General features: G+C 39.8%; 1 protein-coding gene across 1 annotated transcript in view; it reads right to left on the bottom strand.

Annotated features, from left to right (window-relative positions):
- TDRD1 (tudor domain containing 1) overlaps positions 1 to 15,764 on the bottom strand; it is a 55,734-nt gene continuing 39,970 nt past the window's right edge. Inside the window, exons 20-26 of the mRNA XM_059882145.1 lie at positions 12,157 to 12,276; positions 10,892 to 11,008; positions 8,346 to 8,513; positions 6,944 to 7,171; positions 6,257 to 6,303; positions 6,088 to 6,175; positions 1 to 1,095 (exon numbers count right to left, since the gene is read on the bottom strand). Coding sequence (XP_059738128.1) covers positions 1,064 to 1,095; positions 6,088 to 6,175; positions 6,257 to 6,303; positions 6,944 to 7,171; positions 8,346 to 8,513; positions 10,892 to 11,008; positions 12,157 to 12,276 — 800 coding nt within the window. The 3' untranslated portion in view covers positions 1 to 1,063. The remainder of the gene's footprint in view (positions 1,096 to 6,087; positions 6,176 to 6,256; positions 6,304 to 6,943; positions 7,172 to 8,345; positions 8,514 to 10,891; positions 11,009 to 12,156; positions 12,277 to 15,764) is intronic.

The raw sequence follows: 15,764 nt of genomic DNA, 5'->3' as shown, positions 1-15,764 counted from the left end.
TGTGAAGTAAAAGGATTTTATTGGGCACAGCAGCTTAAATTTTTATCTCATAGAAGCATATCAATGTTTGAACAACTTTTTACATGAGGTGAAACTCCATTTAATCCTGCTAACACATATTACCAGCAAAGGTACATTTTAAAAGAACAAACAAACAAAAAGTCAAGTTTCTTCTTTGAGTTGGTGACAACATCTTAGGCTTTCACAGTCTGATACTTAAATCGTGAAAAAATTCCCAAACAGAAACTTATGGGCTGGCAGGAAGGCTGGCTGGCCCATAATTTCGCACATGTTGAGTTTACAGAGTTTAAGATGTCTTTATGTGCTTCAAGAAAAATATATACTCTAACTTGGCTTTTTACATTAAGCTGTTAACTGTTCTCCAGGAATCTGTGCTTCAGAAAATGTAAATTCCACTACACTAAAAATCCAAGTGGCCACAGATTTGGAAAGGTACCTACGGATGGCAGGAGCAGAAACTGCCTTCCCAGTCAGAGTGGGCGAGAGCCCAAGGGCACACTGTGCCCACGGGCTGAAAGAAAAGTGATCTCAGTGAGGACAGACAGAGAGAAACTGATGACCTCAGAGTAGACAGGAAAAGAAGGGCAGAGACCCGAGCAACAACAAACCAAAGAACTTTTATTATGTGGAAGAGACAGGTTGTGACAGGGAGAGCAGGGTGTATTTTATTATGAAACACATCAAACATACAGAGAAAAGTCCAAAAAATACAACTTGTGTATCTAACAACTAAACTGACCCAGTATTAACCTGGAGCCATATTTTCTTCAGCACCTTTAAGTAATAAAAAGCTCTATGTAGACTAGACAGCCCCTATGTATCCCTTCCCGATGCTCCCATGTACTTACTGTGTATCTTTAATGCGAGACTGAGAGGATGCATTTAGAGGGGGGAAAAAAAAAACCTACCCAACCTAGACAGAAGAATGGTAAGCAAACAAAAAATGCAGACATAAAAGGTCATTAAAGAAAAAGTTTCCAACAAACAAAAACACAAGATGCAGTACTTTCTCTCCTAAATCTAGCCTTCGCTACTTCCTGTCTCATAAGTGTTGATCTTCAAGAGAGGCTGTATCTGCAAGACAAAAATCGATTCTTAGTATGCCTTATACAAAAACCCAGTCACTGTGGTTCTTAATATCTATTTTAAGTACAAGAAAACCAAATACTCACTTTTAATCTGAAATTCCACATTTCCTTCAGTCAGATTTGCTAGTTAAAAAAAATTCACCACTGCAATAACAGGGCTTTATGTTCAGTATAGCTGTTTGTACTCCCCTTCACAGATATGCTCCCCTCCAAATATAAAGAATATTTTATACTAACCTGTATGCTGAAATACTTAAATCTCTGATGAAGAGATTACAGTTTTATGTTCCCATACCACACCATTCCTAGTTCAGCAATATTACAATTACATATATATGACATATGCATGCATGCTCAGTCGTATTTGAGTCTCTGTGACCTCATGGGCTACAGCACATCAGGCCCCTGTGTCCATGGGATTTTCCCAGCAAGAATACTGGAGTGGGTTGCCATTCTCCTCCAGGAGAGTCTTCTCAACTCAGGACCAGAGTTTTATGTTCTTGTTAAGTGTATAACTCTTAGTTCAGCAGTTTTACAATTAAACTACTAACAAATTTTTGCAATCAGTAGTTCATGATCTGAGCCACAGTCAGCTCCTTGTTTTTGCTGACTGTATACAGCTTCTCCATCTTTGGCTGCAAAGAATATAATCAATCTGATTTTGGTATTGACCATCTGGTGATGTCCATGTGTAGAGTCGTCTCTTGTGTTGCTGGAAGAGGGTGTTTGCCATGACGAGTGCATTCTCTTGGCAAAACTCTGTTGTCCTTTGCCCTGCTTCATTTTGTATTTCAAGGCCAAACTTGCGTGTTACACCAAGTACCTCTTGACTTCGTACTTTTACATTCTAGTCCCCTGTGATCAAAAGGACATCTTTTTTTGGTGTTACTTCTAGAAGGTCTTGTAGGTCATCTTAGAACTGTTCAACTTCAGCTTCTTCAGCATTAGTGGTTGGGGCACAGACTTGGATTACTGTGATACTGAATGGTTTGCCTTGGAAACGAACAAGAGATCATTCTGTCATGTTTGAGACTGTACCCAAGTACCGCACTTCGACTCTCTTGTTGACTATGAGGGCTACTCCAATTCTTCTAAGGGATTCTTGCCCACAGTAGTAGATATAATGGTCATCTGAATTAAATTCACCCATTCCAGTCCATTTTAGTTCACTGATTCCTAAAATGTCAATGTTCACTCTTGCCATTTCCTGTTTGACCACTTCTAATTTACCTTGATTCATGGACCTAACATTCCAGGTTTGTATGCAATATTGTTCTTTATAGCATTGGACTTTACTTTCATCACCAGTCACACCCACAACTGGGCATTGTTTGTTTTTTTGGCTCCATCTCTTCATTCTTTCTGGAATAATTTTTCCACTCTTCTCCAAAATGATATTGGGCACCTACCGACCCGGGGAGTTCATCTTTCAATGTCATATCTTTTTGCCTTTTCATACTGTTCATGGGATTCTCAAGGCAAGAATACTGAAGTGGTTTGCCATTCCCTTCTCCCTTTTCCTTACTGCAAAATTCAGACTTAAATTGAAGAAAGTAGGGAAACCACTAGACAGACCATTCAGGTATGATCTAAATCAAATCCCTTACGATTATACAGTGGAAGTGACAAATAAGTTCAGGGGATTAGATCTGATAGACAGAGTGCCTGAAGAACTATGGATGGAGGTTCATGACACTGCATAGGAGGCAGTGATCAAGACCATCTCCAAGAAAAAGAAATGCAAAAAGGCAAAATGGTTGTCTGAGAAGGCCTTACAAATAGCTGAGAAAAGGAGAGAAGCTAAAGGCAAAGAGGAAAGGAAAGATATACCCATATGAGTGCAGAGTTCTATAGAATAGCAAGGAGAGATAAGAAAGCCTTCTTCAATGATCAATGCAAAGAAATAAAGGAAAACAGTTGAATGAGAAAGACCAGAGATCTCTTCAAGAAAATTAAGAGATACCAAGGGAACATTTCATGCAAAGATGGGCACAATAAAGGACAGAAATGGCATGAACCGAACAGAAGCACAAGATATTAAGAAGAGGTGGCAAGAATACACAGAAGAACTATACAGAAAAGATCATGATCCAGATAACCACGATGGTGTGATCACTCACCTAGAGCCAGACATCCTGGAATGTGAAGTCAAGTGGGCCTTAGGAAGCATCACTATGAACAAAGCTAGTGGAGGTGATGGAATTCCACTTGAGCTATTTCAAATTCTGAAAGATGATGCTGTGAAAGAGCCGGACTCAATATGCCAGCAAATTTGGAAAACTCAGCAGTGGTCACAGGACTGGAAAAGGTCAGTTTTCATTCCAATCCCAAAGAAAGGCAATGCCAAAGAATGTTCAAACTACCTCACAATTGCACTCATCTCACGTGCTAGCAAGTAATGCTCAAACTTCTTCAAGCCAGGCTTCAACAGTTCATGAACTGTGAAGTTCCAGATGTTCAAGCTGGATTTAGAAAAGGCAGAGGAACCAGAGATCATATTGTCAACAACTGCTGGATCATCGAAAAAGAAAAGGAGTTCTAGTAAACCATCTACTTCTGCTTTATTGACTACACCAAAGCCTTTGACTGTGTGGATCACAACAAACCGTGGAAAATTCTTCAAGAGATGGGAATGCCAGACCACTTTACCTGTCTCCTGAGAAACCTGTATGTAGGTCAAGAAGCAACAGTTAGAACCAGACATGGAACAATGGACTGGTTCCAAATAGGAAAAGGAGTATTTCAAGGCTGTATAATGTCACTGTTTATTTAACTTATATACAGATTACATGATGCAAAATGCTGGGCTGGATAAAGCACAGCTGGGATCAAGATTGCAAGGAGAAATATCAATAACCTCAGATATGCGGTAACCCTTGTGACAGAAAGCAAAGAGGAACTAAAGAGCCTCTTGATGAAAGTGAAAGAGGACAGTGAAAAAGTTGGCTTAAAGCTCAACATTCAGAAAACTAAGATCATGGCATCCAGTCCCATCACTTCATGGGAAATAGATGGGGAAACAGTGGAAACAGTGTCAGACTTTATTTTTTGGGCCTCCAAAATCACTGCAGATGGTGACTGCAGCCATGAAATTAAAAGACGCTTGTTCCTTGTAAGAAAAGCTATGACCAACCTAGACAGCATATTAAAAAGCAGAGACATTACTTTGCTAACAAAGGTCCATCTAGTCAAGGCTATGGTTTTTCCAGTAGACATGTATGGATGTGAGAGCTGGACCATAAAAAAAACTGAGCACCGAAGAATTGATGCTTTTGAACTGTGGTGTTGGAGAAGACTCTTGAGAGTCCCTTGGATAGCAAGGAGATCCAACCAGTCCATCCTAAAGAAGATCAGTTCTGGCTGTTCACTGGAAGGACTGATGCTGAAGCTGAAACTGCAATACTCTGGCCACCTGATGCAAATAACTGACTCATCTGAAAAGACCCTGGTGCTGGGAAAGACTGAGGGCAGGAGGAGAAGGGGACAGTGGAGGATGAGATGGTTGGATGGCATCACCAACACAATGGACATGGGTTTGAGTGGACTCCGGGAGTTGGTGATGGACAGGGAGGCCTGGTGTGCTGCGATTCATGGGGTCGCAAAGAGTCGGAAATGACTGAGCGACTAAAGCGAATTGAACTTCAATATACTTAGAAACAGAAAACACTGGTTTCATCTGAACTTGTATATGCAACACTCAATACTCCTATGGGGGGAAAAAACTTATTTCAAAGATAAAAAGATAAAAGCACATACAAGTTAATCAACTTGATTAAAAATATGATGACTTGGTGTTAGGACTAAACGCCAGAAGTTTATGTCATTGCATGTTCCCCAATCTATGAAATTTAAAGTATCATCAAATTTCCGATTTTAAACTCAAGTATACAAAACAGCTGTTAGTATAAAAACAATGTATTAAAAAGGATTGAAAGTTGGAATTGCAAGTTAGCATTTATTTTAAAAAGTAACCCAAAACTTGTGAAGTAAATAAATCATCTCAAAATCAATCATGAGAATCAAACCTGATGATCCTACATGAATGACAGTTAGCTTAGAACTTAGTCATACTTTCTCAGAAACAGAAAACAGAAAACAACTGCTACACTCAGAGCCCCAGAGAGCAGGAGGACCTTGGGAGCTCCTTGCAATGGTCAGATACAAACTGCACTTTAGCCTGCCAGAGTGTGGGAATTAACTCAAAGTTTCTTGCTTTTAGTTGAAATTCTATCAATTCAAAGTGCCAAGAAGGACAACTTCATTTTGACCAGAAGTCCTAATTGGTTACTGATCCCAAAACACATTCCAAGGGTCATCTCAGATCACAGCATCCCAGGCAGAAAAAAGATAAAGCAGCAGCAGCAGCAAGGGAACCACTATTTAAAATCCACTATGGGTTTACTAATGACTGATGGCAGATTCGTGCTGATGTATGGCACAAGCCAACACAACATTGCAAAGCAATTATCCTTCAATTAAAAAGAAAAAATAAATAAAACCCACTGGTGGCATCTTTAACCACTAGAGTCACCGTAGCTAAAGATGAAGAATATTCTTTGTTCTGAAATGAAATCTATCACTGCAGCCCATTTTCTTGACTCAGAACTTCATAAAAAGTGTTAACCATCTCCATAGGAGTGTGTACAAGGAAGTGTTAATTTCACTCTAGACACAAAGAATTTCAGGCTAAGCTTGACCTCACGACAATTTTTACATATCCCTGCACATACCGTCATGAGCTTTCTCTATGTCAAGCAACAGTAAGGACAGGATGGCCCTGGACTCAGTTCCATAAGCAGTGTCAAAGGGAGGCTACCAAACAAAACCTAGGAAGACGGCAGAATCATTATAGCCAGCCCTCTGATCCTCAGACCACAGAGTACATCACAGCCTCTAAACACATACTCTGCCCTGAGAAAAAGATGGGTGATGTCCTGTTGGGGGTTGCCTAAGAGAAAAAACATCAAATTTAACTTACTTTTTAACAATTTTTTCATTTCAATAAATTTATTTTGATTGGTTGGATTGTTTAAAAGGAAGAGAAGAATTTGCTCATGCTTTTCAACCTGAGGGTGAGAAAGAAAATAGTGTTATTTCATTCCTTAAAATGTTGGGGGTATAATTTCACTTTAGGGAAATTCACCCACTTGTTTCTGTAGCTTCGTGCAGCAGCAGTTCATCCTGTCTGCCGTTTCTAAAAGCAAATGCAAAGAGCTGTTAGACCTCTTAGCTATAAATAACAGGAAAAAAAAAAAACAAACCTGGAGTTTGAACATACACAAGCCTGCCCCACAGGGCAGATCCTTTCCAACCACAAAGGAGTAGATGGATTAAACTTTTCATCGGCGCTTTAATGTTACCTACTACTCTGTCCTGGGTTCTACCCAATGAGTGCCCTCATCCTTCCAAGGTTTCAGGTCTTGCCTATCCTGCACAGTGTATCTCTTTCTGGTGGAGATCAGGCCTGCCTAATCATCTTATGAAATAACTAGTAAGACCCAGTCTCAAGTATACGAGTTCTTCTCACTTTGATCAGGATCAAAAGGAAGTGGGAAGTAACTCTGAATGCTTGACCTTTTTAAAGCTTGGAGCATTAATGCTATGGACAAGGTTGCTGAGCCTGATATAAGGAAAATCTGGACTGGGAGGCCGGATTCCTTCCAGGCTCCTCTGAGGCGGCAACATGAGTCAGTACCCCACTGCAGGATTCACAGAAGAGGACGACAAAGGGAACAAACATAGCCGTGAGAATACAGATCAGACCTACTAAACTGGGTACGTCTGTTCCTGGTCACGCTTACATCTGTTATTAATTAAACTTGAAAAAACAATACCTGTATTTACAGCAGCTGGCTTTTTAGATGTGATGTTTTTTGCCAGACCATACATCACCAGCTTATCAGCTATATTGATAATACCATTCTCGGAACACTTCTCAACTGACACCGTGTGGACATTCTTGATAACTCCTTTTACAGAAATCATTACATTCTGATTCAACATGAAATTCTTCAGTAGCTCTATCATTAGGTGAGAACATCTTCCATTCAATTCCATTAGTCCTGGAAAAAAATTGAGTATTAATCAACAAGTTTCTAAAATATAATATTTAACTTAATTGTCTAAGGATAATAAACAAAAGGCTCACTGATTTTAGCTAGCTTTAGTTACGTATGCTATAATGTACAACTGCTGCTGCATTCAAATAAATCAAACTTGACAAATATTCCTCAATCCCTATTATGTGTCAAGCACTAGTGAAGAGAAAGTTGCTTAGTCGTTTCCTACTTTTCGCGACTCCACGGACTATACAGTCCCTTGAAATTCTCCAGGCCAGAGTACTGGAGTGGGTAGCCTATCCCTTCTCCAGGGGATCTTCCCAACTCAGGGATCGAACCCAGGTCTCCTGCATTGCAGGTGTATTCTTTATCAGCCAAGCCACAAGAGAAGCCCAAGAATACTAGAATGGGTAGCCTATCCCTTCTCCAGGGGATCTTCCCGACCCAGGGATCAAACCAGGGTCTCCTGCATTGCAGGCCGATTCTTTACCAGCAGAGCCATCAGGGAAGCCCTGTCAAGCACTTAATTTAGATCTAAAAGCCAGAACACTGACAAATGTCTACCTGCGTGGACTTCTGTTCTAATGGGGGAAGCAAACAATGATAAAGAGAATTTTCTGAGTCAAAACCAAAGTAGACTACGAGGCGGTCTGTTATTATCTGGTGGAACCTCTAGGTAAAGAATATAGGAGTAAGAATAAAAAGCTACTTCAGCATTTTGGTTCCTTTTGTTCAAATTCCAACTGAAGGGTTGAATAAATATGCAGATATACATAAGAGTACGAATAGTAAGGTAGCCCAAAACAGTGTCATGTGAACATCTCTAGTCTGCAACAAAGTAGAAAGACCCCCACAAAAGAGGTCAGAGGAGTGACCCCAGTTGGTCCTGGCTCTGCCACTTACTACCTCTGCAACCTGAGGCCAACCAGAATCTCTGAGCCTTGACTCTTTGACACTAATCTGTGAAACCAAAGATAGAACGACTGAATATAATTTTTGTGAGAATGAAATAAAGAATAAAAGACATGAGGTTTTTTTTTTTTTATATAAACTCTGCTTGATATTTAGAAATCTGGACAGTTACTTAAAATACCCATTTGTTTCAGACTTAATGCTATAGAAGAAAGAAAAAAAAATCCCACAGACACCCATACTGGAAAGTGATTTAATTGTCTACCGTCAAGGGAACACTTGATAATTTGGAAAGGAAGCTCCAGGTGCCTGGCAGAGATGGGCTGCACTCTGCAGAGAGGCAGGGTTTCGATGTTTCCATAGTCCACATAGAGCACTCTCACGTCGGCATCTGATGTCCCCAGCACGATGGCACGGTACCAGCAATCATCGCCTAAAAACGGAACGGAGTCTCAGGTGAGAAGTTACATTCAATGAGGCCCTCCTCCCTTAAGGTGGTTATTCAGTTACATTGACATCACTTGGAAATCCACACCAAGATTTCTGGTTTCATGCCAAGGAGTCTAGATTAAATACAAGCATCACCTCTACTTCTTGCAGATTCTACTGAAAAGACAGTTATAGGATTGAACAGAAAAAAAGGCTAAAACCACAAGGATAGAGAACAAGCGAGAAGACAATGTAAGGTTGGGAAGCTGGAAAGCAGATACATGAATGGAAATGACTTAGCAGAGCTCAACTGAAGCTGCTGTAAGGAAGCCAAGAAGCGTCCCAGTTTGCATTTCAAATCCCTAAGCAAGCAAGGCTCAATAATTGGTGCTACTCATTCAAAAGTAGGAGGAAAGACGGAACTGAGATGGTGACTGAATAGTGGAAGCAGAGTTCCTTCCCCAAGACATGTATATAAACTTTAGTTTATAAACACATTACACATAATAGCTATTTTTAAAGGTGCTGAAGCTTTATGATCAGCTCTGTGTTTACATGCTTTAATAACACTTAAAGTCCCCCTTTCTAGGTAACGGCTCTACCCACGGGCAGAAGACTAGTTTCTTCTCCAGAGAGGACGAACCAGAGACTGTGGACTGGGGAACATGAGGCAGAGCAGAGGATAGAGTTTACAAGATCCCTGTCAGGCAAGTCACGCACTTCAGGCAGCAGACAACCATCTCAAGCAAAAGCACTTCAAGACACCAGCGTGAGGACTTCCCAGTGAAACAGCAGAGCCAGCCCACAGGGAAGCCCACCAAGCAGACAAGCTCTGCCCCCACTCAAAGGAACTTCCAATTAGCTTCTTAGCGCCTCACCTTATAAAGATAAAACAGCAAAGGATGGCCAAATAGAAGAAGAAAGAGAAGACCAGACCAAACAAACAGGATCTCGAGGAAACAGAGGCCAAGGACAGAGGGAACCATGAAAATTAAAAGAATATGACCATCCTCAGAGAAATGACCTTCCATCCTTAGAACAGGTACAAGGAAGTGTTAAAACCACACACTTGAGAAACATAAAAACTACTGAAACAAAAAAACTGTGGTATTAAAAATGAGGTAAGAAAGGCTGGAAGAGAAAACTGAGGAAACCTCTTGAACAGAACAAAAAAGATGAAATAGCAGAGGAAATTCAGCAGAAGAGTTTAAGCCCAACATTAGAAAACCTGGGCGTTCATAAAACAGCAGAAAACGAAAGGAAGGAATAAAAAAAATTCAGGAACAAATTTCAAAACTAAAGCTCATAAATTTCAAGACTAAAGTGCCCACCCGCTGAGTGCTCGCTCAGTACAATGGTGGAAGGAAAACCAGAGCTGGGGGAGGTCCCTGGTTAGGACCCCACACCTGCACGTCAGGGCCCGGGTTCGATCCCTGGTTGGCGAACTAAGATTCCACAAGCTGTGTGGAGTAGCCCAGAAAAAGAAAGAAAGAAAACCAATGCTAAGTCACATCATAAAATTCAAAACTCGGGATGAAGAGATTACCACAAGTTCCAGAAAGAAGGAAAAAAATATGTACAGAGTTTGGAGAACCTCAATGACATCTACCTCTCCACCAGCAACACCTACAGCTAAAAGACGATATAAAAGCAACGCCTTCAAAAATTTAAGGGGAAGATGATTTCCAACCTGGAATTCTATCTATAGGTAAGCTATTAAGAAACTATTAGGGTGAATACTGTTTCAAAGATGAAACATAACAGAAAACTTATTTTACACATACCTTTTCTCAGCTTCCAGAGGATGAGATATACCCAAATATTAAGAGTAAATCAAAAGTAAGGGATCCAGAAAGCACATTGAAATGAGGAAGGGAGACAATCTTGCAACAACAGGAGGGGTGGGAGAGAAATCCAAGCAACAGAGGGTTGGCGTGATGGTGACGAGAACCTCCAGGAGGACAGCTCAGGTCCCAAAGACAAGCAGTCTAGACAGGAGCTGGCAAAAAGGCCAGGGCTGCCTACAATTATGACAAAAGTTGATTAAGTACATAAAGTACTCTTGGATAGAATTTTTACCAGTGAGAGGACTGGAGATCATTACTGAAAGTATACAGAACACAAGTAACAAAAAAAAAAAGGCTGCGAAAGTATTTATAGTGACTACATGGCTAGGCTGTGAACCGCTTTTATGCAACCCTAGTATCATAACACAGAATACTTATCTAACCAAAAATTAGGACACATTTCTACCGGGAAGAAAACAGAGGGAAACTGAAGATCCAACTATCATATAAAACAAATAGAAAATTAAATACTTTTAAAAACTGTAAGTCTCATGTTTTAAATGCTCACTGTTCTGGGTAACAGAAAGAATCTTACTTGTATATCTGGCACAACACGCATCTCCAATTTTCGGTGTATAGGGTGATCGGCTTTTCTGAGCATTGCAATATTCTAACAATTCGGCCGTCAATACGCTCAGTTTTTCCTGATCTTCTAAAATATATATATAAAAAAAACAACGTTCTATGATGAAACTTTCAATGCCAATATTTATAAAAGTATTTAAAAAGGAAGATCAAATCTAAACTCCAAAGATCCTGTATATTTTTAATATTTTAAATATTAATATTTAAAATATTTTGATTTTTACTATTTTAAAACATTTCTGTTTTAAAAATAGATAAAACCACTAGTGGGTACCCTGTGGGGAAGGGACGCAGTACTGGGAGGGGCAAGAAGGAAGCCACCGGTGGGCTAATTTGTTGACCAGGGTGGTTAGCCCAGTGTGCTCGTTCTACAAAAGCTTATGATATCAGGCTACAGCTTTACAATTATTCCGTGAACTTGTCAGTGTGTTATAGGTAAGAAAATGAAATAAAGTACTTCCAATTCATCACACCATATGTAGCTGCCGCCTGAGCCCATGCTTCCTACTATACAGTATAAAGATGATTGTTCCTAATACAGAGAATAAATTTAAGAGCAGTTATTGGTATCACCACAATTCTTGGTTTGATCACTTTAAAAAAAATTTCATTTTTAAGTATCTGCAAATTATTCTGAATAGCTAACTTGTACTAACTCAGCTTCTGAACTACAAGGATAAACTCAAATACACTGACAAGATAACTGAATTGTAATCTTTCATGAAACAAAAAAGGAAAATTAAAGTCAACATTTATATGCTACTCTTCTTCACAATTAGAGGCACTGTAAAACAGTTCTCTAAATTCCTAAGACTCAGTAACATTGTGATTAAAGAGTGATTTCAAAGTACTCTTTCAACATATCTAGAACAGAATTCAGTTCAAATTCTCTCAATGCTCGTAGAAGGTTAGGTTAGTAAGTATAATTCCATATAGACAGTACCTACTTTTAAACAAGAAATTACACAGTAATCAAGGACACTGCCTTGTTATAAAAAGCTGCAGATGATCAAGACCAGGCAGAGTAGACACTGAATGCAGGGCATGTTCACATCTGTTTTTAAAATCAGATTTTCCTTACATATTACTATGATCAATTAAAACACTGAGTGGAAAAGAAATCACCACTTCTTCTCCAGGTCATTTTCTAAGGAGTTCAGTTAAGTTCATTCTACAATTAACAGACTAGCATAAATATGTCTCAAACTTTCTTACCTGCTATTTCATTTGGTAGAGCATAAAACAAGTTTGCATTTGTGATTTCTAAAATGCATGCTTGTACAGTTTTATTAACTGGCAATTCTATTGTACTCCACTGATCAGCTGAAGAGATGGCTGAAAATACACGAAATACAGTCCTCTCATGAAACAGATAAACTTCAGTATTCAACACTCCCAAAGTCCCAAAATGAAAATCTGTATTTTCCAAAAGACTTTGTTTAATATTAGGGACTCTAGTGTGCATTACAAAAAAGCTCAACCTATATAACAAGAATCAATAAATTACGACACTCATATAGACTATTTTTATTTCTATAGTACATTTAATTCTTAAAATTTACTCAAACTTTAAGGGATACATAGCTGTATGATGTACGTGTTTACCTGACAAGTAACTACATTAAAAATGAGTATAGTGTTCAATAAAACCCTGTTTCAATAAACATTCAGTTCAGTTCAGTTGCATCCAATTCTTTGCAACCCAATGTACTGCAGCACACCAGGCCTCCCTGTCTATCACCAACTCCCAGATTTACTCAAACTCCATGAGTTTACTCATGTATTTGAGTCAGTGATGCCATCTAACCATCTCATCCTCTGTTGTCCCCTTCTCCTGCCGCCTTCAATCTTTCCCAGCATCACGGTCTTTTCAAACATGTCAGTTCTTCACATAAGGTGGTGAAAGTATTGGAGTTTCAACTTCAACATCAGTCCTTCCAATGAAATTCAGGACTGATTTCCTTTAGGATGGACTCGTTGGATCTCCTTGCAGTCCAAGGGACTCTCAAGAGTGTTCTCCAACACCACAGTTCAAAAGCATCAATTCTTTAGCTCTCAGCTTTCTTTATAGTCCGACTCTCACATCCATACATGAACACTGGAAAAACCATAGGCTTGACTAGACAGACCATTGTTGGCAAAGTAAGGTCTCTGCTTTTTAATATGCTGTCTAGGTTGGTCATAACTTTCCTTCCAAGGAGTAAGCGTCTTTTAATTTCATGGCTGCAGTCACCATCTGCAGTGATTTGGGAGCCCCTAAAGATAAAGTCTGTCACTGTTTCCATTGTTTCCCCATCCATTTGCCATGAAGAGATAGGATCAGATGCCATGATCTTAGTTTTCTGAATGTTGAGGTTTAAGCCAACTTTTTCACTCTCCTATTTCACTTTCATCAAGAGGCTCTTTAGTTGTTCTTCACTTTCTGCCATAAGCGTGGTGTCATCTGCGTATCTGAGGTTATTGATAATTCTCCTGGCAATCTTGATTCCAGCTTGTGCTTCCTCCAGCCCAGCATTTCTCATGATGTACTCTGCATATAAGTTAAATAAGCAGGGTGATAATATACAGCCTTGATGTACTCCTTTCCCTATTTGGAACCAGTCTGTTGTTCCATGTCCAGTTCTAACTGTTGCTTCTTGACCTGCATACACATTTCTCAAGAGGCAAGTCAGGTGGTCTGGTATTCCCATCTCTTTCAGAATTTTCTAGTTTGTGGTGATCCACACAGTCAAAGGCTTTGGCATAGTCAATAAAGTAGAAATAGGTGTTTTTCTGGAACTCTCTTGCGTTTTCAACAAGATGTTGGTAATTTGATCTCTGGTTCCTCTGCCTTTTCTAAAACCAGGTTGAACATCAGGAAGTTCACAGTTCACATAATGTTGAAGCCTTGCTTGGAGAATTTTGACCATTACCTTGCTAGTATGTGAGATGAGTGCAATTGTGAGGTAGTTTGAACATTCTCTGGCATCGCCTTTCTTTGGGATTGGAATGAAACTGACCTTTTCCAGTCCTGTGGCCACTGCTGAGTTTTCCAAATTTGCTGGCATATTGAGTGCAGCTATTTGTAAGGCCTCCTCAGACAGCCATTTTGCTTTTCTGCATTTCTTTTTCTTGGGGACAGTCTTGATTCCTGTCTCCTGTACCATGTCACAAACCTCCATCCATAGATAATCAGGCACTCTATCAGATCTAGTCCCTTAAATCTATTTCTCATTTCCACTGTATAGTCATAAGGGATTTGATTTAGGTCATACATGAATGGTCTATTGGTTTTCTCCACTTTCTTCAATTTCAGTCTGAATTTGGCAATAAAGAGTTCATGATCCAAGCCACAGTCAGCTCCCGGTCAAGGAGAGATAAGAAGGCCTTCCTCAGTGATCAAGGCAAAGAAATAGAGGGAAACAATAGAATGGGAGACTAGAGATCTCTTCAAGAAAATTAGAGATACCAAGGGAACATTTCAGGCAAAGATGGGCTCGATAAAGGACAGAAATGGCATGAACTGAAAAGAAGCAGAAGATACTAAGAGGAGGTGGCAAGAATACACAGAACTGTACAAAAAAGGTCTTCACAACCCAGATAATCACGATGGTGTGATCACTCACCTGAGCCAGACATTCTGGAATGTGAAGTCCAGTGGGCCTTAGAAGCATCACTACAAAGCTAGTGGAAGAGATGGAATTCCAGTTGAGGTATTTCAAATCCTAAAAGATGATGCTGTTTAAGTGCTGTACTCAATATGCCAGCAAATTTGGAAAACTCAGCAGTGGCCACAGGACTGGAAAAGGTCAGTTTTCATTCCAATCCCAAAGAAAGGCAATGCCAAAGAATGCTTAAACTACCGCACAATCACACTCATCTCACACACTAGTAAAGCGATGCTTAAAATTCTCTAAGCCAGGCTTCAGGAATAAATGAACTATGAACTTCCAGATGTTCAAGCTGGTTTTAGAAAAGGCAAAGGAACCAGAGATCAAATTGCCAACATCTTGTTGAAAACGCAAGAGAGTTCCAGAAAAACATCTACTTCTGCTTTATTGACTATGCCAAAGCCTTTGACTGTGTGGACCACAATAAACTGTGGAAAATTCTGAAAGAGATGGGAATACCAGACCACCTGATCTGCCTCTTGAGAAACTTATATGCAGGTCAGGAAGCAATAGTTAGAACTGGACATGGAACAACAGACTGGTTCCAAATAGGGAAAGGAGTACATCAAGGCTGTATATTATCACCCTGCTTATTTAACTTATATGCAGAGTACATCATGAGAAACGCTGGGCTGGAAGAAGCACAAGCTGGAATCAAGATTGCCAGGAGAAATATCAATAACCTCAGATACGCAGATGACACCATCCTTATGGCAGAAAATGAAGAACTAAAGAGCCTCTTGATCAAAGTGAAAGAGCAGAGTGAAAAAGTTGGCTTAAACCTCAACATTCAGAAAACTAAGATCATGGCATCTGGTCCTATCTCTTCATGGCAAATGGATGGGGAAACAATGGAAACAGTGACAGACTTTATCTTTAGGGGCTCCCAAATCACTGCAGATGGTGACTGCAGCCATGAAATTAAAAGACGCTTACTCCTTGGAAGGAAAGTTATGACCAACCTAGACAGCATATTAAAAAGCAGAGACCTTACTTTGCCAACAAAGGTCCATCTAGTCAAGGCTATGGTTTTTCCAGTGGTCATGTATGGATGTGATAGTTGGACTATAAAGAAACCTGAGCACCAAAGAATTGATGCTTTTAAACTGTGGTGTTTGAGAAAACTCTTGAGAGTCCCTTGGATAGCAAGGAGATCAGTCCTGGGTGTTCACT

This window comes from Bos taurus, chromosome 26, assembly GCF_002263795.3.
Source record: "Bos taurus isolate L1 Dominette 01449 registration number 42190680 breed Hereford chromosome 26, ARS-UCD2.0, whole genome shotgun sequence".
Lineage (NCBI taxonomy): Eukaryota > Metazoa > Chordata > Mammalia > Artiodactyla > Bovidae > Bos > Bos taurus.
This window is presented reverse-complemented; position numbering and strand designations above follow the sequence as displayed.